The sequence below is a fragment of the Thunnus thynnus genome, chromosome 7 (genome assembly GCF_963924715.1).
Source record: "Thunnus thynnus chromosome 7, fThuThy2.1, whole genome shotgun sequence".
Taxonomy (NCBI): domain Eukaryota; kingdom Metazoa; phylum Chordata; class Actinopteri; order Scombriformes; family Scombridae; genus Thunnus; species Thunnus thynnus.
In genome coordinates this window covers 24287421-24312547 of record NC_089523.1, presented here as the reverse complement: position 1 = coordinate 24312547, position 25127 = coordinate 24287421, and the positions used below count along the sequence as shown (strand labels likewise).

Genomic DNA, 25127 nt, shown 5'->3' with positions numbered 1-25127 from the left:
TTTGTTTCACAGAATTTTGATTTCCTGCCAGGCAGTAAACAAATACTGTAGTGATGACAAACACAACAACATACAGTCACAAAAATATATGAATATGAAGAATATAAAGACTATAAAAATATTCAAAAATTGCACACAACTTATTTGATTTTACAAAAGTTACAATTTGGGATCTGGTAATAGACTTGTTCTTCTGTCAGAGGTCAAAGGTCAAGAGCATGTTCAGCACAGTCACTCTGCAGCTGGTTACATGTGCAGGAAAACCATTATGTCAAAACAAGGCAAAAATAATAACAGTTTATGTGATATTTTTTTAAACCAGTTTCCTAATAATTTAATGATTTCACCAAAATAATCCCCCTTTATTATACAGTATATTTATCAGAAAGATAAAAAAACATTGCCTACAATGTTCCTGGTTTTCCATGATAGACTACATGTTGTTTTATCTTTCCTGGTTTGACTGTCTTAGAACAATGGTCAGGTGCCCAAATGAACATTAACACATTTTTCTTGCTGTAATCATTCCTCCTGTTCATACTGAACATTAGAAGATCCCTTCATAATGCCCTTACAATGTAATTGATTGGGAACAAAATCCACAGTCATCATTTTGAGCAAAAATGTATTTAAAGTTTATCTGAAAATAATATGAGGCTTCAACAGTCTGAGTTAGTCAAATAAAGTGGATATCTTCCACAGTTACAATCTTTTTAGTAAAAAAAATCCTTCTTTGAGTCTTGATTGACAGTGTTTCCTGTTGAGCTGCAGTGGAAGGATCATAGCACAAAGATGAAATTGGGCTCTAAAAAGACTTAAACTTTGAACAATATTGGTTTGACTCATTTCGACAATTGAAGCTGCATATTAGTTTCAAATAAACTTTTAAATACATTTTTGCATGGAAGGAAGACTGGATTTTGTCCCCCCTTCAATTACATTGGAAGTACATTATGAAGGGATCTCTTAATGGCCACTATGAACAGGAGGAATGATTACAGCAAGAAAAACATGTCATTTGTTCATTTGGATCTCTGACCATTGTTTTAGGACAGACTTGATGTCTTCTGCTTCACTGAAAACTATATCCTGGGAGTTTTTGGTTTCTATGTCACACTAGTGTCAAACTCTGCTCATAGTCAAACATTCAAGTGAAGCAGCAATAAACAAAACACTTTCTGGAGTGGAGGGTCACTTCAAAAAAAGGAAATTCACAGCAGCAGCTCTGATGCTGGCATGCTTGTGCCTCACCTCCATAGATATTTGTCAGGTTCATATCTGCAGTCATTCTCTGTCCTCAAATACTTGTCACAGTCCGATATCAAAACACACAGATATGGTCAGGGGTCATTGGATTATCTCTCCTGTAGATAAGAGATTTCCCTTGAGTAATATGGAGATATGAGGTTAGGTGTTACAACAGTGTTTGCCATCTATCAATGAAATGTGCTGCTTATGTAACACAACTACTATAGCCTGTCTGAATGAAAATCTGTTTTTACGAGACTTTGTCCATTTCCTTGTTTGTATAGATTAGATGCAGTGTTAGTATAGGGGGTGTGCGTGGGGCAGGGATCTCATTAGCAGTCAGATACTGTGCAGCAGAATTAGTCCTGTTTTGACCTGTGGACTTTTTACAGCATGGGTACACCTGACACAAAACTCCATAACATTTAAAACAACACATTAGTAACTAGGGGTGTGCCCGAAATCGAATACATTATTCAGCAAAGCACAAATAGTGGGTTTTTTTACGAATATTTGTTTCATACAAATATTTTTAAAAAAATTTCAGAAGAAAAAAAAAACATGTCAAATATCAGTACGCAAGTCGGTTACATTGCTATCTCAGTCTCTCTCCTCTGCTTCACTGTTACGTCTATCAGCAGGTCTCAACAAGGGGAGTCACATCCACCTGCTACATGATGCACATTTCCACACCCCTGGAGTTGAGAGTGTTCGCCAGGGATAAAGCTGAGCTACTGACGCACACGAAATGCTTACAAAGGACTGTCTATAACCTGTTGTTCCCCATCTCCTTTCCACAAGGTTAGGTTGTAAAAATCAGGCAATAAATGAAAATTGCAAAGCAATAATCGCCTTTGAAGTTCTTCCCTACATGTTACACTGTGTACTGTCTCGGTGTTATGGGTGTATAAATAGGTAGAAGTCTGTCTGCAATGTGGCGATGAGTTAAGTTTTAGCTCAGTAGTCAGCACAGTCGTCTATGATCTGGAAGACTTCAGTTCGAGTGTGGGGACCTCCTTCGTGAGGTGGTTTATTCATAAACGCTTGTAACACTTTAATTTTCTAAAATTAAAAGCATAATAAGAACAAAAACAGGACTTTTAGGCCTCTTTCCACTTTTATTCAAATACAAATAATTTTGCTGCCTCAACAAATATAGATACAAATACAAATATGGGCCTTCTGCACATCCCTATTAATAACACTAATATTAAGAATCATAATTAATGCAATATCTGGCCTAAAATAATTCAAATCTATTACGTGCATAAACACTGTGTTATATGTGTGTTATGTTTTGTAGTTTTTTATATCCTGGTCCACAGAGAAACAATATTTAATTCAGCTATACTTTCTTTATGGTTAAAATTTCAGATGAACTTCAACTTGTTTATGTTGGTACAGTGTTCTGAAAGTGTATTTCACAGTGGTTTGGTGCCTCAGTACAGCATAAGGATGTTGATAAATGTGTATTGGCGGTAGAATTGAATTTGAATAATATGTGGATTGATGTAGATTCTTTTTCTGTTTTTTCATGAAGGATGGCGAGGGTTAACTTTTGTAGAAAACCAAATGAGGAGAGAAGTTGCCAAGAAACACAGATGCAGCTGATTGTGAGCTAAAAATCAGTTCTTATTCATATAGAAATTGTCAGCCTCCTAATGTACAAATATGCCAATGAGAGACATCTAAACCTTCTTCACAGAGGTTTCCAGGATGCCCAGGAGATGTTGACATTGTGGCCAGTGTCTATGTGGAAGAAGAAGAGTTCTGGTGAGACAAGTGCAAGAAGAAAGAGGTCAGACATCACAAACTTTATGGTTTCTGACACAATGGTTTTAAAGTGGCATTAAAAATGTTGCAAATAATAGAAATATCGACATTTTGCAAGGATGTTTTATAGAAGTTAGAAGAATTAGGATATTAACAAGAGAAAATCAACCCAAGTGGTTTAGTAAAACTTTTAGTAAAATATTTATAGTCAGTTTTCAGGCACACAAAACTGTCCCACAGAAGAGAAACTTAGTCCTTTAATGTCCACTAGATGTCACTACAGAAGCTGCTTCAGATACATTTCAGAATGAGATGTGAATGTGTGTATCAGTGTCATAATCTAATTTATTTGCTGACTTATAAATGATGCTTTTGGTGCTGCACATCATCATCACACAGTTGTTATGTCTGATACAGCCTACAGGGGAAAAACAGAACAGGCTACAACTCCTCGCATTTGACACACTGATCACATTAAGATACATTTTAACTGTGATAAAAAATGTACCTTTATTTTTATTCAACAAAATCTAAATTATTTAAATCACAATTAGTGTGTTGTCATTGTTTGAAATGATCTCTTCACCGTTTATCTGCAGCACTGACACCCACATGGATGCTCGGGATGGTCTGCAGGCTCACCCACAGACCTACGAGTGGCTGCACAAGATGCTTGTTGATGGTTTGAAGTCAGCAGAAGATTCCAACTTGGAAAAACTTGGAGCTACACACAAACCTGGAGCTGGATGCCTTTGTGGAACAGCTGGAGAGGCACAGAGACAATGAGAAGGTAGCATCCTTAAGTTTTTGTGCCAACAAAGTGACATTTAATGTTAATGCATGTTAAGAGTGTTTTATTCTATAACTCTCAGGCCTCTATCACATTAATTTGGGTCATTTGGGCCTTTAAGCGACAAACAACCACAATGGGAAAATGAGAAAATAGTATTTGCAGTGGTGTTGTTAATATTGAAAACATTATTATAAAATGATGAGAAACAATGCCACAATGTGCAGTTTTGCAGGTGTTAATAGTATATCTTAAAGACACTAGTTGGTCTTCTAAAAAAAGAGCAGTACAGTTACAAGACGTGTAAGTTAAACCAAATGATGTACTTTTCATAGACATACATGAGATCTGGATTTCCACCACGCAGCATTCCTTCAGGCTTTGCCCACTAGAGGTCACAAACACAACATTACATGAGGTTATGAAACTTACTGTTTGACTTCAGACTTGTTAGACAAAAATTGGCAACTTCATAAGGACACGCTGTGGCTTTGATGCTGATAGTGAATGAAAAGTGAGTGAAAAATACCCTCTCTCACTCGGAGGGAGAAAACATGTTGGTGATATGTGAGTCTTCAGAAGTGGGGAAGTAAAAGTAGTCCTGTGTATTTAATGGATTAAAGTAGACACAAAGTTAAGGGAAGTGAAATGATCAGTATGTTTTGGTTATCATCTTTTCTATATAATCATATTTCAATAAACTTTTCTTATTAGATTAAAAGCTCGTAGCTTCTTCAGCTGATACAAAAACAGAAAATTCAGTTATACTGCAGGCACATTTAGTTAATTCCACAGTGAGGAAAAGATGAAACAGTGACAGAGAGCTACTTTCATATTTCTCTCCAGCTTGAATGACACAGAGGAGATGACAAAAGGCAGATAATGTAATTTTTTTTCCTTCATATTTCATGTTGTTGTCACAAATATTTTCAAAAAAGTAATTCTGGTGAAAGAAAGGGAGTCATGTAATGCTTATAATGCTTTGCAGCAGTATGGAAGTGACATGTTAAACCCTTACACATGGTTTCCTTACAGTCAGGTTAAGGGAAGGTCCTTAACCTACTTTTATCTACGACTGTGTTTCTGCCAGAGAAGTTCCTGCTTAGTTTTCTGTCCAGAGGAGAGCCAAGAGTAGCTGGTGACTGCCAACCACCACTCACCGTCTTTCTGATGCTAATGAACACCCATTTACACAGAGAGCACATTTATATACGAATACACAAATGTTGGCAAAGCACTCGGCTCAGTGTTTTTGGCCATGAGCGTCGGACAGTGTAAAGAATCTCCTCTTGTGCCAGGCTGCAGCTCCTCACACCCAAACAGAAAATGTGTGTCAGAGGAATGGGCGCAAAGACTTTTTGTGTTTTGGTCACCTGCCATTACAGGAGTAAAACATATTACCGGGTTTGTATAAGAAGCAGAAAAAGGCAGGAAACCGTACATGTCATTGTGTTGTATTATTAAACTTTTCCAATGCAGTTCATCAATACTTTTTGTAAAGAGTTAAATGGGAAACTGTAGAAACAAGGATGGCAGAAGCAGAACATGCACTCCCTCATCCATCAGTGCCAAAACAGCCAATTTACACACTACAGGTTAGTTTTTCTCAATCAATAAATTCTGCTCTGTGTGGGTGAATATAATGGATTACTGGATGCTTCAGTTAATGGGATGCCACAGAGCGTGATGTCCACTCATTATCACCCATACAATGGACTGTGTATCCCTTTGTGTGTTTTTCTGTCTGACCAGAGCAGTCAGGGGTGTACCTCACAGCGTAACCTCCCAAATGTTCAAAGCCATCGGCACTGTAATAGGCCCGGGGTCAAAACCCTAACACGACCCCTGCACAGTGGGCATCCAGCCAGTACCCTGGGGAGTGGCTGTCAGATGAGTCTATCACATACTTTCAGGAGATCCTCGAGTTCTGGTGGTGATTATTGTCTAACCACATAATCTTTTAGATATTTCATGTGACATGTTGCCTGCAAATCTTTCCTTTTAATTTTAATTAATGGAGAAATCAAGACTGTCCAACTCTGTGATCTGAGAAAAAGTATTTCACACCTTCATTTCTTGTTGATTTGTAGCCAAGCTTCTTTGTTCCTTCTGCAATTTATCTACAACACTGTTTCAAGGCTTATTAGTGGCACAAAAAGTACACATCACCCCTGTGCTGGCCTCCCACTGGTTTACAGTGCTTCAAAGAAGGTGCACTGGAAACCAGAAGATCAATGACTTTATTTGTCCCCAAAGGGCAATTAGTTGTGCAGCAGTGAAACAAAGGATAAAAACGCAAAAAACACATGAACACATCATAGACGAAAATACAAAATAGGAGCAAAAAGAAAACTGAGTGTACAAGTTTAAAAATTAATATAAATAAACATGTAAAATCTTAAGGTATTAAATTGTAAATTTCTGTAAATGTGTGTCATTAAGGCACTAAACACTCTGGCGTCTTACATTTCATCTCAGATCTTTGACCACTCAAGTCTCCTCCGCATCTCTAGACTGAAGCTGTTAACTGTTGCATAAGAGGGAATTTTGCTTTTGCTGATGTGACCCTAGATTGTGGAGATACCTCCCTCTCAATGTCAGCTGTGTCCACTACATGGCCAAAAGTATGAGGACACCATGAACATTTATCTGCAGCCATAACAGCCTCCACTCTTCCGGGAAGATTTTGGAAGCTGGCTGCAGGGATTTGCTCCTCATTAGGTCAAAAGAGCATTAGAGAGGTCGCCCCCTGATGTTGGGTAATAAGCCCTTGCTCACAGTTGGATAGGGTTGAGGTCGGGGCTCTGTGCAGACCAGTCAACTTATTTCACACCAAACTGAGAAAACCATTTCTTTGTGGACCCAACTGAGGACAGGCCTTCCCCACATTGTATGCTGTAGCATTAAGATCTGCCTTAATTGGAACTAAGAACCTCTAGAAATAATAAAATACAGCTTCAGACCAAAATACACAAAAGTACGTGTCCACTCAAAAAGAACATATTTGTAAAATTAAACTTGCACATAAATTCAGTTATATAATTAATGAAATGTTGTGCGAAGATAAAATTGCTGGTCCGTACATGAAGTATAATTCATTTGCAGTTGTTCATGTTGTATAATGAAAAACCCCATTTTTCGGGGTATTTCCTGATTTCATTGTCTTAGGAAGTGCAATACACTTCAGTATGCTAAAGTGTCCACTTGTTCCATTATCCAACTTGTACAAACTTGTACTCCTTAATTATTATCAGCTGTTTTGCACATGATTTGGATTATTTGCTGTGTGACATATCTACATATATGGGAGAAGTGAGTTAACTGAACCCTCGTCAGTCATATATGTAAGGATTAGGGGTGTTTTGACATGCATTTTTGATTTATTAAGCTCACAAATCTGTACATCACCAGCGATGTGTTTGTGCATGCAGACTACAAAGTAAAGAAATGTCGTAAATAATATAAATGCCATGTGTCTTATTTGACAGGTGTGGTATCTCCACTGGTATGCTGATGCATAAACTCACCCAATGACTGTACCAAGATAACTTGGAAACAGCCAGAGGAAAACTGGAAGCTGATAAGTAGACCTGGTTTTAAGTAGGGTTTTTTGTGTGTTAACATCCATATTGGGTTAACAGTGAAGCCACTGTAGCCCCCTTTTTAGGTAGTCTGCCAACTGTAGGACAATGCAGGAGGAGGACAATCCTAAATATACTGCAAATGCAGCCGGGGAGTTTTTTTTATGACCCAGCAGTGGGATGTTCTCCACTGGCATTGTCATCATCTGACCTAAGTCCAGCTGAGTAGGTGTGTCACTTGCCGAAAATCAGACCAAAGGCAAAATTCCAGTTTATAGTTCAGGTCCGACATAGAATCACCAGGGGAGATATAAGTGTCCTCTGGGATCACAGACTTCAGACAGTCAATGACTGAAAATGGTTTGACATCAAATATTAGATATCATGATAAAGTTTGTTTTAATTGGCCAAATGATCTTTGGTCTGCTAGAATTGGAGGACTTTAGTTACAAATAAAAACTAAAGCTATAATTCCTACACTGTTCATCTGTGGATGTAAACACCATCAAGGTAAAGAGGAAAGATTAACCTCATAGTCATGTTACATTTCAAAGCCAATGTGCTGAAGTACAGATTAATTACAACTGAACTAGCAAATACGTGTAACGGTGAAAACAGTCTTTCTTGAACAATTGTGTTACAGTTCCCTTATTAAACCTTTGCTGCTGCACAACTTACCATTACATATGTGGCTCTACTGGGGTAGACAAACAATATGTTGGGACTTTTTTCAGGGAATTTAGCTTTAATGTTTTTCAGGTCTACTCACTTGTACCACCATACTGGTTCCCTTCACTTTGTTCACCTTTGTTCACCTGGCAAGACGTACCAGCACTCAGGGGCATGGAGGTATGTGTAGTAAAAGTTTAAGTGAACAGATTCACACTGAATTTACTTAATCTATTTTAGACAATTTGTTTTAAACTTAACAAAACATTTTCTTTTATTACAGAGTTTCCAGAGGACCAGAGTACAGAGCTTGTGAGACACCAGAGAAGACAGCTGTGGATGGAGTGTCGCTCACCTCAAATGCTTTTGCTGGGGTTTCATGTCTGCTGTCTGAGTCCCTAACTGTACCTACCAAGACTGGCTTTCACAGCGAAACATAGTTTTGTTTCAGTGCAAAGGACTAAGACACACATGGTACTGAGTCTTTACAGTTATTGGAAATTTAAAAATAAATGAATTTAAGAATTTGTATTAACCAGTGATTACATACACAGTCTGGCCTAATTCATCTGTTTGAAAGAATGCAGCGATCAAGAGAGGCACCACACAGTCTGAATGATGGACTTTACTCTGCTCTCTACTTATTAGCTAGTTAAGCTGCTAGTTTCCCTCTGGTTGTTTCCTAGTTATCTTGGTGCAGTTATCAGGTGAGTTAATGCATCAGCATACCAATGGAGACAGATGTGGGACCACATGTGTCAAAGAGGACACATGACGTTTATTATATTATTTACAACATTACTTCACTTTGTAGTCTGCATGCACAAAAACATTGCTGTACAGATTTGTGAGCTTAATAAATCAAAAATACATGTCAAAACCCCCCTAATCCTTACACATATGACTGACTGATATATGATATAACGTGAACAATTGCAAATGAATTATACTTCATGCATGGACCATGTGTGTTGGCCTCTGTAAGTGTGTTAATTATTTTCTATCCCCATATACATTTTATTTGAACAAATGTAAGTTACAAGCATAAGCTACACATATGACTAAAACTAATACTTATTGTCAGTATGCATTTGAATGCTGCCTCTTGTGAGGCAGAGTTGCATAGCTTGTGTAAGCACTCAGGCATACATTATATATTTTTAATTAGTGGGTACTCTGGTTATTTTGTCATAGTCAGCATTCGTGTTTTAAAACCCCAACCTATAATTTCAATCTGTATGCAGATGTTGCTTGTTTATATGAGCATAAATTTGAACCCAGAATATATTCTGAGAGGTCATACTTGCAGATGAAATGGAAAATTCCTGCCACTTTTTCTTTCCCTCGCTCTGAGAAAACGCTTTTTCCCAGATCCAGCTGTGTTACTCGCTCTGCCATTTCAGCTTATGATTGTGTGAATGCCAAGCTCCTTTGCCAAGGATTTACACAAGATAATCGGAAACTATGCAGTATATCTGAAAATCTTCCCTTGACAAAGTGCTGCTTATAATTGCATACATGTCAGATATGGTGGACATCTCATTTGGATGTGTCACCCTTTCAAAACTCATTCTGATAAATTCTTCTTATGCAAGCATGTGAGGATCAGCTGACCTGGAGGATTTCAGCCTATGCGCTGGGTGTTAAAACTCCTAGTGGTGAGGGGTGAACATAATGTGCAAAGTGAGCACCTAATCTGCGTGGAGAATGACCCTGCCTTAAACCACGATGGGGGTGGCAACTATAAGTCCTCAGTCCCCTTGAACAAAAGAGCACAGTGCATAAACCTGCAGCATTTTTGGCTTGGTTCCTTTGCATGCTATGTGTGGAAAAATTCAAGCTAAGCAGGTTAAGCCACTGAGTTTAAATTTTCCCCTTTTGATTAAATATTTCCAGCTGAGATAAGGAATGTGCTTTATCTAACTATGTATCCATCTATGCATGTATGTATGTGTCTATCTATCTGCTCATAATGTCATATTTTACCTGAGTTATATACCATTTCAGATATCTACAAAGACGTTTAAAGGAATAATAGTTTTGACAGTCTTAGATCGATACCACTCTTATGTCTTAGCAAAAACTATGAAGCTACCGCCAGCAGCCGATTAGGTTGGCTTAGCTCAAACACTTGAAATTGGGAAAGTCAATGCGCCCAGCCAAGATATAGTCTTAATTAGTGTCTTAATTAGTGAGTTTTAGAGCTGCTGTTTGGTGTATTTTGTTGTGCTAAGCTAGCTGTTTCCTCATTTTCAGTATTAATGCTAAGCTAAGCTAACTGGCTGTTGGCTGTAGCTTCACATTGATCGTAGAAACATTTGAGTGATATCAGTACACTCATCTCGGCAAGTCAAACTGTTCCTTTGAAACAGGAGAATTTAACTTTTGTTTTATCTCTACATATAAATTAAAGCACTCATACATTCACAATCATTCACACATTTTATTGTAGACATGCAGAATACAATATTACAAAACATGATTCTTACATTACAATCACGTATGATTTCTGTCAATTTCTGTGATTTAAATGCTGAACCTGAAAAGATTATACTGTCAGATTTTTTTTTAATGTAGGCTAGTGTTTAACTCATCATGAAGCAAGCTTATCCAATCATCAGGAGCTAGCCTAGCCAGCTAAGTTGCCTTTTTTCAGCCTATCCTGCTATGTTTGCACCACATGGCTCATTGTTGTCTAACAGACAGCGCTGCTTTTCTTCTCTTCTTCCTGGAGAATTGCTCTTTTACTCTCTCGATAGATAGCTGAATTGGGCTCATAAAGGGAGTGGTCGAGGTGGTCACGCGGGGCTTTGAGTTTTCAGATCTCTGTAAATTGAACTCTTTAGTTGTGGTGACTTTGGATGACATGGTTGTAAATGTCATTGTTGTATGTTCAGTTTGTTTAGGGACAGAAACTCTGTCATTGAGAGCAGCAGGCGTGGCTTTCTTTCTTGGTTTTCTCTGCTGTCTGATTGTCTGCCCATGTCTTTTGGTTATGATAGAAGGGACAGCTGTTGTAAAAAGCCTCCATTCACTGTAAGTTCCTATCTCTTCTGTAAGCCTGCTACTTGGAGTAGTTGTAGGACTTTTCAGTGCTTCTCTTGTGCCTGGAGATGGGAAGATATGAAGCACATTTTCAAAGCTCTTGTGAAAAGGTGGATTTTCACTTGAAAGAGGTAAAGCTGTTTTTCTCCTTCTATTTCTCCGTCCTCTGTCCTTTGACCTTTGCCCTTTAGACGCGCTAAACGAAGGCTTCAGAGCTGTAATGTGGACAGGCATCCTCCCTCCATAAATGTCCAGCCGGTGAGAAACCTGCTGCTCCATGGTGGGGACTGATGGCACGGTCGGAGCCCCGGTGAGAGGGGTCACTTTCAGATTGTCTGCAGAAGTATTTTCGTGGGCAGTGGCCACAATGGGAGAAGCTGAGCTGACTTTCCCCCTTTTTTTCCTCCCCTCCCTGTCTTCTCTCTCCTTTGACCTGTTTCTTTTGATTTTGGAGATTACAATGGGGGTACCGGCTGTGCTTACTACAGGTCGCTTTTCAGTGTCACTCCCAAAACTTTGTTGCTCGGGCTGTGCCATTGCAGTTATGGTAATAATGGCAGGCACAGAAATGATACTTAAGTTGTCTTTTGTTTTTGTTATAGATTGGGCAATATTTGAAACAACCTCTTCAGAGCGAGGAAAAGTAATTTTCTTCCTCTTCTTTTTCTCCTTTCTTAACCATCTGTTTTCTGCTTTATGTAGAATAACAGTAGTTGTACTTATTGGTGTAGAAAGAGTGATTTCTTCTGCTATCGGTGCATCATCATCCATCTCCACTGGCTTCTTCTGATCTGTCATAGGTGATGTAATGGAAACCTTCTCCTTATCCATCGCTGGTTCATCTTTCATGACTTCATTGGAGGGCTCCTCTTTTCCTCTGAGCTCATATTCATTGTTATCAACTCTGTTTGTGTTTATACTTGACTGGTCATGTTTGTGTGACTCACTGATGAAGTTACTAAGAGAGATGACTTCTTCTGCCTTGCTGCCAGAGGGTGAAACTGTTGCTCCTTCCTCTATTTTAACAACTGTCTCAGCTTTCTGCTTTTGCTTCCTCCCCTTTCCTTTTCGCTTTTTGGTGGCTTTCTTCTTTTGGCCTGTGTTCTTCCTCTTCTTCTTCTCAGAGCTTTCTGTCTCACCTTTGTCGGAGTCAGTGGTGGAGCTTTGAGAAGTGGAGACGGTAGCAAGCACCTTGATGAAGTCCTCAGCAGCAGTGACCACATTTCTGAGTGAAGGCTCTTCAGGCCCTGATATTGTAGACTGTGTTGTACTCTCTGTTTTCTCTTCGTCACTTTTATTGGAATCTTTCTTCTTGGGAGGACCAACCGTCAGCTCATCGATGACATCGATACCTCCGAAGTCATACGGGACAGCCTCTTTCAGCACAGCAATGGGGAACTTCTCATATCGTTTACACCTATGAGAGAATGGAGGAAAGGGAGGTTGTATGTAGTGATTTCAGAAATAATAATAATAATAATGTATTACAATTATATAGTGCTTTATCTTGATACCCAAAGTGCCTCACAGTGAAGGGGGGAAACACACTTCAACCACCACCAATTTGTAGCACCCATCTGGGTGATGCCACGTCAGTCATTTTGCATGAGAACACTCACCACATATAGTTTGAGGTGGAGAGGACGGGAATCATTGAGCCAATTACACTGGGGATGTTAAGGTGGCCAGATGGAGAAAGCCAGGCTGGGAATTTTGCCAGGACACTGGAAAAAATCTACTCAGTGCTATAAGAGCTATGGGATCTTTTAAGGGGACCTATTATACTTTTCCTTAATTTCAGTCATATATATAATGTTACTATGTTGGATGTTCATATTAAATGTGGTCAAAGTGTCAGATAATGAGGTAAATGTATGTAGAAGTGATCCCTGTGAGCAAAAAGCACCAGCTTCAGACTGATCTGGTTTACAATGTTTTTTCTCTACTTTCACCCCGACGTCGGCTCATGGTGGATTTCTTTATACGGTCATCTGCTCCAATCACAGTGCACAAGTTAACAGCTCCACTCAGCTAACATTATGGCATTTTTCCATTGTTTTGGGGGTAGTGCAAATTGAAATAAGTTGTTTACCTGTTGGAGGTGTGCTGGTTGTCTGCAGCTCTTCATCAAACATCATCATGACTGTGGCTGTTTCTGCTTGCACTATTCATCCCTGCATTATTTCTCACTGATCCGCTGAACAAATAGCTCCAAACATTCCCATATATTGTTGTGTCGACTGGTTTTAGCGCCGCTAACGAAGCTAATTCAGTAAGGAACACGTTTCATTTCCTGTAAATTCTTTGCAATATAAATCCCCCACTATTTAATCATTTAAAAGCTTTTAATATAAAGCCGCAAAGCAGGAAATATTTGGTTTTCATCAGCAGTAACTTAACACGACTCTGATACGGATGTGCCTCGGCAGGCTTCTGGAAAGCTGGCCAATCAGAACAGAGTGGGCTTATCAGGAGGGGGGCCTAAAAGACATAGGAGCTAAAATCGCCTGTTAAGTGACAGAGGCTGAACTGAGGGGCTGCATAAAGGGCCAGTATAAGATAAATAAGGAGTTTTTTAACTGTGATTCATGCAAAGTAACTCTAGTGGAGTCCCAGAATAAAAATATAGAGTTGAAAATGAGCATAATAGGTCCTTTTTAATGACCAAGTGAGTCAGGACCCCAGTTTAACATCTCATCCAAAGGATGTCATCTCCTACAGCACAATATCCCTGTGACTGCACCGGGGCACTGGGATTTTATTTGGACCAGAGGGAAGACTGCCCCCTACTTGCCCACTAACACCACTTCCAGCAGCAACTTAGTTTTCCCAGGAGGTTTCCCATCCAAGTACTATCCAAGCCCGCGCCTGCTTAGCTTCAGTCATTCAGCAAAACCAGGGTACATGTTGGTATGACTGCTGAAAGTAGTACAACTCAATAAGCTACTTACAAGCAAAGATACTTACACGCCATACCAGTGCCGCTCTGCACACTGTTCTTCATAAGAAAACTCAAAGCAAGGCACACCAATAACATTGAAGAACGCCTGACCAACAACCCTGGAAGATGTGTCATTGACTTTCCTCAGACAGCTTCTCAACCTGCAGAATGTAAGAACAAAAATTCACTATTGGAAATTATTCAACCATAAAAGGAAATGGCAAGTTTGATTAAAAGTACAGAAGTATATTTGCTGAGTTTGACTTTGTGCTACGACTCCTCTCCTGCAGATGCTCCCTGCTTTGACGATACTGTGCAGCTGAGAAGATTTTAATTCATATGTATTGACCTATAACTCATCTGCAAGGTATCAAGCTGTCGTTAATTTCCAAAATTTAGATAAGGTTATCCAAAATATTGCATGAATCCCTACACTCAGTTTGAAGCTGTTAGATCATCATTGGAATAATGCTCTGATCATCCAGCTTTATTCTTTTCCTTTAGAGTCATGATCTAACCAACAGTGACACATTTAAGATGTTGGTTCTTTGTGTACTCTTTGTTAGCTCAGTTGGTCTTCCTGATATTTTACTGACATTAACCTTTTACCGTTATGACTCACACCTGCCTTCATTTTTGTCAGAAGCTTCATTTCAGACTGTTTTTCTAAAAGAATAATAATTCATTTATAATGGAGAAGTCCTTAAAAAAAGCAGTGACCTGGACGGAAAAAATCTGACCAGTTACATTTGTCAAAATAACTAAACAGCTGTTTCAAGTTGACTGAATTAATTTTCACTGATTCTAGATTATGTAATTAATTCTGTTGCAAGTCTTTAAAATTATGTTCATTATGGTATTAAACCCCCTCAGGCTAATTCCTAAAAATGCTGATGCAAAATTTTACACAGCTTTTTAAGAGCCTGAAAAAACATTCATTTTTACAGTGTGGGAGGGATGGAGCTTTCAAACTATAAATGGATCATTATATTTCCAGCGTTGTACTTGCTGTCACAATCCTGGCTCGAGTTCTATCATTTTCATTACACAACATTATCCAAAACACATATATTGTGCAGTTGCCTTTCCATCTCTGCATTCAACATCTTTTACTAATGAATTAAAAATGAACAAATGTAACAAATGCCAAATTAACAGTAAATCGGGCCTATATGCAATAGCAACCACTTTTGGTCTCATACATAAAATTGAGATTTAACGCGACTTAACGTACATAAATAGGTTGTAATTTTTTTACTCACGCCTGATCACAGTCGCAATGACAGATGGAGTGCCACTTGAAATTAGTGTGACCATAATTTGAAGAGAAGGCATGAATGACATGGGGACAGTGATCATGCGTACGGCAACAGCTGTCAGTGTCTGCAAAGTCTCCTAAAACAAAGATGTAGGCAATGATTAATAATGTAATATCTGCAACATGCTTGGTTAAACATCTAATGTCACAACCCACCTAGCTGGTTATAATTATCAGCCATGTTGCCCGCTCCACACCAAAGTGTCCCAGGATACGTAAAGCCTCTCTTGGATCTTTTTAAAACCTTGTCCTGGAGCTCAGAGTTATCATTCTCTTCCACCCTGCCGGCGCGCTCCGACCTCTTTTTAAACTCCCGGCACATCAGCTTGGCTTCATCCATGTGCGCAAAACGCGTCTCCAGATGATGCCCGGCTTTCTGCTCTTTCAATCCCAACCTGCACTCATGCATGAAAGATTTCACCTGCATCTGGTTCACTATCACAGAGCAGTTCACCAGCATCCCAGAGGGGCTGACCACGGAGCGCACCACCTCGGCTCCGTCTGACACCTGGTACAGGAAATTCTCCCCTACGGCCGACATTTTTGCGCAAAAGGTGCCGTTGATCATGGAGAACAAGTCTTTGCTCTCCTTCTCGGCTTCCAAAGCTCGGCTGAGGAGGTCGCCCTTGACGAAGTTTCTGTCCAGGTAAGACAGAAAGACAAAAAAGACCGACCACATGATGCGGCGAGTGGCACTTTCAGCACCATGTGTCACGGAGACAGTTCCTGTCGGGTTTCCAGCCCTCTCGAGCAGCCCTCCCACTTTTAAGGCGAAGCTAAAGTCGTGCGATTATTAATAAGATAAATGGCAACGCTGGGAGGAGTCAGCCGAATTAACCTCTTTAGATTTCCAGCCTGGTTTGAGTATATCTATCTATTACGCGGCTGCTGAGCGTTGGTTCGTACTGAGATTACCTCAGTGAATAAAAACCTGCAGGAGTCGAGCAGAGGGTTAATATGTGGGTGTGTAGCTCATGAACCTCCAGCACCTTTCATTGCAGAGAGAGATGATGACCGCAAGTTACCTCCCAGCCCCCTCAGCTAAACCCCCCAGAAAGTGGAGATTTACTTTGGGAACACGCATGGAGGAGGTTCTAGTTTGCCCCGCTTTCCATGGTAACAGGCATGGGGTGATTGTGCCAACCCAGGAGATTGGACATCTTTCAATTGCCACAAAACAGGCACTGAATTGGTGATGACCTAAATCACAACGTAGGGACAAAACTCTTTCATTGTGGAATGTGGAGAAACTTTGGCTCTATGGCACGCAACCATAGAGAGTGAAGGACCTCAGCAGCTCAGAGTCTGAAGCTGAACTGATGGTTGAAAACTCATTCAAATAAACGACCGGTAAATTGACTGTATGGCACTCAGGTATCCTGAGCAGTTACCATGAGCTACATAAACCGAGTTGGTCCACTTAAGAGCTTCAAGTTGCTTTTAGGTGATGTTGCTATTATTGTTATTATTTCATTTTTTGGTGTGTATTATTAAAAATATATGCTTGAATTGGATCTATTTTCATCATGTTAAAATGTGATAAACTATCTTAACTCCTCTGTATCACATTCATCAAATAATGTCTCAGTGAAAAATCTCCACTTAGGATTTTTTCCCATCATGTGGAGAAAATTATATATGCATGTTTAAAAGAAGTATTACCTGAATTGATATTCTTCCTATTTAGCTACTGAAGTTGTCAGATTCAAAACTATTCAGGAGGAAAATACAATATGTGAGCTGTGTGATTTGGGCGAAGTGACGTTAGTCCTATGTCCGTCTGTATTTTACATAATATGATTATTTAAGAGTGTCAAAGGTCCATGAATTAGCTCAACAAAACCCTGAAATATTCAGGTGCACAGATGGTCAAAAATTGAATGGTTGTTACATTTTGATGTGTTTAATTGTGCCAACTTTATCTCAAAAGCTTGGAAAAGAGGGCAAGAGTTAGTTATTGTGATCTCTTCAGTATTTTACAGTACATGTTAATCAGGGATTCACAAATTTTGTTGTGGACAAGTAGGTCTAATTAATGATTGTGAAAGGTATTCAAATAATATTTCTTTATTTATGGACTTTTTATACATTGCTGCACTGAATACCATTGCACATCCTCCACAGCAGCCCAGTGAGGAAACGTGTTTCATGCATGAAAGTATTGTATATTGTATAATTATTGTATATGTGGGTTTACATGTGAAATATTTGGACAAATTCTCACAAAAATCACATTATAATTTAGAGAATGATGCACTTCAGAGTCCTCTGCATCTCGTAACAAGTGACCATTCCCAAAGAAAACCCTCTTGTCAGATTGGGCTTCTAATCAGCCCAGTGTTTTGTCACATGGTTGGTCTTACAGAGCTCTAGAGGCGGAGATCCAGCCAACTCAAGGCACTGAAATCGGATTGTTGGAAGGCGGAGAGAAATGATGTAAAATCACCAGAGGCAACATTCGACCAAATCTTGAGTGAGAGAAAAAAAAAAAAAAGTTTCTCATTAATTAAAGTGATCTCTACAGGAGGGGATTTGGGGCAGAATGAGGTTAATACTCCTGCTGTTGACCGGGAAAGATTTGGAGTCCATGTGGAGTCAACTAACAACACACAGTGAAACAGAAAGGTGACACTTGATGAAATATGTATTGTACTGATTCCTGCTGGGTAAGACTCATTTTATTTGCTCTCCTCCAACTGCAAAACAGCGCCCCCTGGAGGTGATGAGGAGTCAGACAGTCTCTGTTTGAGTTCACTGCAGCATCCTGGCCTGCTTACAAAGTTCATAAATGAAAAATGAAGTTGGTGTGGAGACACTTTTTCAATATGTGTGCTGTATGAAGTGTCCTGCATGTGGGTATACTGAATATAAAGTCAAACACTGATTTTTGTATAAAATAAATGCACAATATTGCTTAATCGTCTACTTTAATTCATTTTTCATTTTTCTACTCCACTTCTATTTCCTTTTTTTGCTGCATTTAGCTGTATTAAAATCGATTTCTGGTCTTTTCTTGTCTATTTGTATTTGAGATTATTTATATTTTATTTTATGTTATTTATTCATTTTTTAAAATGTATTTTAGTTGATTTTATTTCCCTTTTTATTGTGTTGTTCTAATGCATTCCTTATTCATATGTAAAGCACTTTGGATTTGCCTCTGTGTTTGAAATACACCAGAATTAAACTTAAACAGAGTGTTAAATGTAAAATGGGGGTCTTGGGAGTGCATCAAATTGTCCAAATCATAAAAACTCAAATTTAAAAATGTTTATGCCTGGTGGTATTTAGCCATGCAGATCATTTTGATTTTATTTGTTCAGGTTTTAAAATATCTGTGTCTGACATTTCTACTGCCTGCCACCCCAATAAAATGAAAGGGAACGGTTTTTGATTTGTGGTGCTCAGCAGCAACTCATCGTAGTGGAAACAACATCCTCAATGTGAACAGCTTTTCAAATTCTATGCTTTAAAGTGAGACTGTAACACAATCTTCCTTTTACAAATAAAAGTAAAATTCATAAGCAGTAAAAACAAAACTTTGCTTGATTCATTACACTCTTGATTTTTCTTGCCACAGCCTCACTTGGTCTGGTACGACCAGTAACTTATCGTTAGCAAATTTCAAGGCCCTAGCTGTGTTGACATTTCTGCATCAGTTTGCTGACTTTATGATTCCTCTCTACTACTGTTACACTACATTTAAGCTAATTCAGGTCTGCTAATGATCACAGATTTAAAGCAAGTGACACAAGCATGTTGGGATGCGAAAGGAAATCAAGTGTGCAATGATCCTGTAATTGCCACTTATGACCACAGAGGGCGCTGTTAAGCAAAAATAACATAGTCTTGCTTTAATTCTTTAAGCAGAACCAACTTAAATCCTCAGTATATCATATAAATAAAACATTCTGCATGAGAAAGTCAGAGGATTTTAAGTTTATGTTAACATCTGATAATATTTATTAGCTTGTAATCCTTGTAATAGGGGAAAGTAAGAAAGCAAGGTAACATTCTGGTGTAACATTTAAGTTCATTAGGTTCATGACAGAGTGAAAGCTGTGGGAAAGCACAGTAACTGTCGGCAGAAAGGTGAACACTGCGTCTTGAGCTCAGCTTGAGTTCTGTTGCATAAAACTAGGATGAAATTTCAGATATCAGTTTGTTAAATAACTGTAATAAGTCATTCAGGTGAGAAATATACTGTGAATACAGTCAGCTCCATGTTGACATCATGAATGTTGTTGCTCCAGCAGTGAACATGATTACAACACGAGCTTATTCAGACACTGATCCTCCGGTGAATCTAAACACCTGAAGGTAAAAGCTTGAAGACAGCAGCTCTGAGCAGAATAACAACCTGAGGCATGAAAAAATACTAGTCACAATTCATTCAGTCCAGTGTTAATAACTATTATTACGTAAAACTAAAATTTACAGTATCACTAAAGTCAAAGTTTATTAGGATTTCAGATTTGATTTTGGTGCACAACAATATGTGCACAAACTGCATAGATGCAACTAAAAAAACAAGTGACACATTCTTGAACTTTTATCACCTGAGTGTGTTCAACATTAGAGAAAATGACCATCTGCTGTTTTAGTCACAATGTTTAATATGTTGAAAGCCAACAGATTGCTTTGCGATGACACCTGCTTGTTCAATGCCAGAACCAGGTCATGTTATATGAAAGCTGTGTCTAAATTTGACACTCTACCCAAAAATATCTCTTTTGAGTATGCAACACTGATCCCACATAAGCTTGAAAAGGTGGCTGTCATTTAAAGTCTGTTTTAAAACAACAGTCAGGTGCCCAGATAAACACTGACTCATGTTTTTCTTCTGTAATCATTCCTCCTGTTCATACTGACCATTAGAAGATCCCTTCATAATACACTTACAATGTACATGATGGGGGCCAAAATCAACAAGCCTCCTTCCATTCAAAAATGTATTTAAAAGTTTACCTGAAGCTAATATGAAACTTCAGTTATCCAAATTAATCAGATCAAGTTAATACCTGTTAACGTTAGTCTTTTTAATGCCAAATCCCCTCTTTTTACCATGATCCTTCCACTGCAGCTGAACAGGAAATATTGTCCATTGAGACACTAAAAGACTGTAACTGTGGCATTTATCTACTTTATTTGACTAACTCAGATGGCTGAAGCCTCATATTAGGTTCAGATAAACTTTTAAATAAATTTTTTCTCAAAACGATGACTGCGGATTTTGTTCATTTGGGAATCTGACTATTGTTTTAAGACAGACTTGGAAAAACTGTGAATCCGTCCTTTAAACATCATTCCTGTAACAGCAAACATCTGGTAAAAACACAAATTTAATACAATGCATTATCAAAAAGTAAAAATAATGCAGTTGAAGTGATTATTGAACTTCCATGCAAAATACCATCATGCCCTTTTATTCCAAATTGCTATTTATTTTCTTATTTTCTATCACTAGCTTTTTCCAGATTTGTCAGCAAGATCAAGATGTATTATTTCTTTAATACTAGTATTCATAACCATAATATATTTGATTTCATGTTAGCCATGGACACTTTATATACAAAGTGTCAAAGTATTTGGTTTTGTTAAAATCACAACAGTGTGAAAACATATTATATAAATTAGTCATTTATTTATTATCTACCTATATGATGGTTTAAATATTGTTTCACAGAATTCTCCACACTACCAGGAATATGATTCTGGTGGAGAAATATTAAACCTCTTCCTTTTATTTTAATCTAACTTGTTGTTTGGCTTAAAAACAGACACATTTAAAGATACAGACTCTGAAAACTATCAGAATAAGCCTGAAAAGAAAAACACCATGTGTAAATTGTCTGTAATTGAAGAATGTACTCCCACTTGGTTGTTAAAATCCCCAAAGACCCAGGAACATATATCATGTCTGCCTTCAAGTTACTTCTTATGCAATGTGGAGTATTTCATTCAGTCTGCATTATCACATAAAATAATGCCAGAATACAACATAATAAAAGATGGCATGATGTTTATGTTTATTTTTTATGCATTTAAGGAATACTGCATGCCTTAGAAGCAGTTATGTCAGTGACTGATCATCAAATGATTATCTGACTAGATTTTGAATTAAAAATCCTGCAGCAACTGCAGGGAGCATAAGTGACATAGTCCAGTGTTATTAAAAGCCCCCTCCCACCCACCATTCACCCCACTGGAACCCGATATGGGAGACTTGCTCATTCACAGTCCAGTTCATTCTCCCCAGTTTCTTCGTCGAACAGCTCAGAATTATTTTTTCAAATGGATGCGTTGTCCATTCCTGCAGACAGACATAAAGGATGGTACCTTTCTCTAATGGCACCCAACACTAAGGGACCGACATTTGCCTGGCTGGACCCATCAAGACTTTACTGCAACTCCCAGGTACAATTTGTGGAATGACACTGCTACTGTACCTTGTACCAGGCTGTTGAAGTGTTGATACTGTTTCTGCTGTCTTCCTTAACACAGCAACTCATTTTTTACTGCAGAAATATACACACTATGTGTGTCATTCACAAGCACACTTTGTAATTTGCACATTCACTGTCTCTGCTCTTGATTCAGGCTATTTCAGACTGTGTCAAAGACCTGCTCAGTCCATTCCACAATGACACTATTGACCTTGTTGCCGGGATAGATGCAATGGGATTCATTCTAGGTAAAAAGAAATAAACAAAATAATTTTAACCCTCATTGTGTTGCAGGTAAATTTGACCCATTTCTGCTTCCATGTTTTGCTTTTGTCTGAAATACTGTTTTCCTTCTGTTTAACTCCCTGAACTCCAGTGACTTTCCCTCATTTAGGACAATTTAAGCGTTAAATCTGGACACACTGACGTGTTGTGGAAAGTCTGTACCAAATTTGTATATAATAATGATGTCGGTCAGTTTGACCCAGATGCTTTCATGACAGATTTAATTGTGTTGGTTGGTTAAAAAAAATGTGATGTAAAACTTATATTCAATTTATGAATTTAAAATAATTTCTTCTCTAGATCATCAAATCAGGTTGCTTGGCACTGAGGTTGTTGAGATTTGGGAGGTGTGTGTATTGGCTCCTCCTCAGGGCCTGGTTATCCATAACACCCTTCTCTTTGCAGCATAAATGTTTACATGTATATTTATATTTACATGTTACAACACAAGCATAATTGCATGATCTGCCTCTCTCAACAACACAGTAAAAAATCAGTCACAATAAAATAAGTGAGGGGATTATATTGACAAAAATAATGAGATCTTATCTTCAGTGAGTGTAACTGGACTTACAAAGTATAAGAAAATATGGGAGTATTTAGGGAAAGTGAAGATCCCTGAGAAAGGACATTTTTATTAATAGTTGTTCTTACTGAATTCTTTGAGGAACCATAACAAAATTTTACATATTGAACTGATAATTTGTGAGTGTATTTAAACAGAGCAGGTCACTTTGACCCATGACATACAGTAATGGGCGTAATTTTTTACATAATCAGAGAGTTAAGAAGGAAAATAAATAGTAAGTTAAGAGCACTATTTGTTGGACACATGGTGTGTCACGCTAATTTTATTTTACTGGCCAGCTACCCTACTTGACATGTCAGGAAACCTGACCCACTGCCACAGATACTAAATTTAGATATTTGTGTCTCTCTGCTCTAAACAGACACCGCCTTGTGGCTCAATGTGTGAAAGCATTACTGGTCCAGTTTAAACTGGAGATTTGCCATATGAGGGTCTTTTGCTTATCATTCTGTCCATGTAGATGAATGTTTTCAATCTATATTTCAGGGGCGTCTGTTGCCACCACCCTCGGAAAAGGTTTTCTGGCAATCCGCAAAGCAGGACACCTGTGTGTCGCAACCCAAAACCAAAACTACACAGACTACACAGGCAGAGAAAAGACTATGGAAGTAAGACTGGATGTGCTAAAACCAGGTTAATGTTTACTTCTTACCCTTTAACCATGTTACATACTCCTCTTGAGAAGACGATTGTTTACTCAGCTGTGTGAAAGCTGACCTAACTAAGATATAAATAAGTTTAGTCTGGTGTTATCTGTATTTATTTATTTTTGTTTATTGTTTATTATTTACTTTTAGTTGAATAATTTCCATGAAAAACGTAATAGGTTTAGTTATTCCCAGAGACTCTTTCTTGCAGGGAAAGCCAGAGGAAGATCATCTGAAACTGAAACAGTTTTCAGCTTGGTGAGCATAGGAAAACCTGCAATGCACTTCTACTGTATATTTGTATAGAAATATTAAAATAATAAACACAATTTAAATTGAAGGCTGGAGGACGACTTGACAAGATTATAAAAGATTTTTTAATATATATATATATATATATACCCAATATATCCGTCTAACCCTGAACAATACATGACCAGAGTTAAACCACAGGTTTCCTTTTACATCTATTCCCTGTGACACAGCACTCCCCAGTGTTGCTTGAGGCAAATTACAGCTGAATCAGTTCAACAATGACTAAAGATCCAGTAGAGATTCAGTCTTTTTGAGGTGTTATCTTTGACGGCATATCAGATATTATGAAAGACAACTCTTTTAATCAGCTTTAATACACCAAAGATCATCTTAGTCCAGTCTGTCTGCAACAATTCTGGAGGAATAAGGAAGTACCTAAGATGTTCAGGTCTGCTTAGTTCAATGGAAGTTGATCAGATTGAAATGTTTGAACGTATGTGGTAACTACTGATTCAATATTTGCATTTTTCCTTTTTTAAAAATTAAAACAACCAGTAGATATGAGTAGATGACATGACTTTTCATGCTACAGGTCTGAGGGTGCTGTTAGTGGACCAATGGATAGAGACTGGAGGCACTATGAAGGCCGCCATCCAGCTGGTGGAGAGGCTGGGCGCCACCGTTGCAGGTAAGTCAAAATGTTTGTGAATTAAAATGTCTTAAGTCTGTGAAACTCCACATTTTAAAGTAAATATCATAACTTCATCTCCTGCAGGTGTAGCAGCTGTGGCCATCGAGAACACTGAAGGGGGGAAGTGGATTAAGGAAAACTACAAATTCTCTCACTGCATCCCTGAAGAGCTCCAGAGCCAAATTGACAGGAAGCATCTCGATTCCTTCAAAAGCTTCAACATCTGAACCAGGAAACATTATTAAAGTTCAGGAAAGGAGAAAGGTGATATTTTCTAAGACTGAGATGATCAAGACATACTTTTACCTGCATAATGATGTCGTACTTAACAACTGCAGTGAGATCCCTGTTTAATAAGATTCTTTTTTTAAATAAAATAAGCATTACTTTGATTTTAACTAAATAACCGCTCGCCTCGATTACTGCAATTCCCTTTTCACCTGCTAGGCTATTAACAAGGACTGACTGTAGATCTCACATCACTCATATTTTAGCCTCACTGCATTGGCTGCCAGTGAAGTTCAGGATCGATTTTAAGATTCTTTTAATCACTTATAAGGCCTTACACAGTTTAGCTCCAGCCTACATTTCAAAGCTACTAAACCTTTACGCTACCGGGCGGACATTGTTCCAAGGTGCCCAGGCTTTGGAACAATGTCCCTCTTCCATTAGATCAGGTGGATCTGTTAACTGTTTTAAACATTTTAAAACCCATTTTTTTAGAGTGTCCTTTCTATAACATTTGATAACTTCAAGGGTATGCTCTGGATAGTGACTGGTTGCTGTATGCTTTCTGTGTTCGTCTGTATGTATTCTTGAATGTTCTCTTTTTCTTTCTGTGTCGATGGT

At 38.4% G+C, this 25127-nt stretch overlaps 2 protein-coding genes across 2 annotated transcripts; one reads left to right on the top strand and one right to left on the bottom strand.

Moving 5' to 3' along the window:
- Window positions 1–10484: 10484 nt before the first annotated feature.
- On the bottom strand, window positions 10485–16451 carry proca1 (protein interacting with cyclin A1). The gene is made up of 4 exons (XM_067595109.1): window positions 15522–16451; window positions 15310–15442; window positions 14074–14208; window positions 10485–12523 (listed from the first exon to the last, which is right to left on the bottom strand). The coding sequence occupies exons 1-4, from the start codon at window positions 16042–16044 to the stop codon at window positions 10747–10749; spliced, it is 2568 nt and encodes an 855-aa protein (XP_067451210.1). The 5' UTR covers window positions 16045–16451; the 3' UTR covers window positions 10485–10746.
- Window positions 16452–21596: 5145 nt separating this feature from the next.
- Window positions 21597–24897, top strand: zgc:174895. The gene is made up of 5 exons (XM_067595108.1): window positions 21597–21782; window positions 21966–22059; window positions 23172–23318; window positions 24180–24275; window positions 24363–24897. Exons 1-5 carry the CDS (start codon window positions 21660–21662, stop codon window positions 24503–24505), a joined length of 603 nt encoding a protein of 200 aa, XP_067451209.1. The 5' UTR covers window positions 21597–21659; the 3' UTR covers window positions 24506–24897.
- Window positions 24898–25127: the final 230 nt, after the last annotated feature.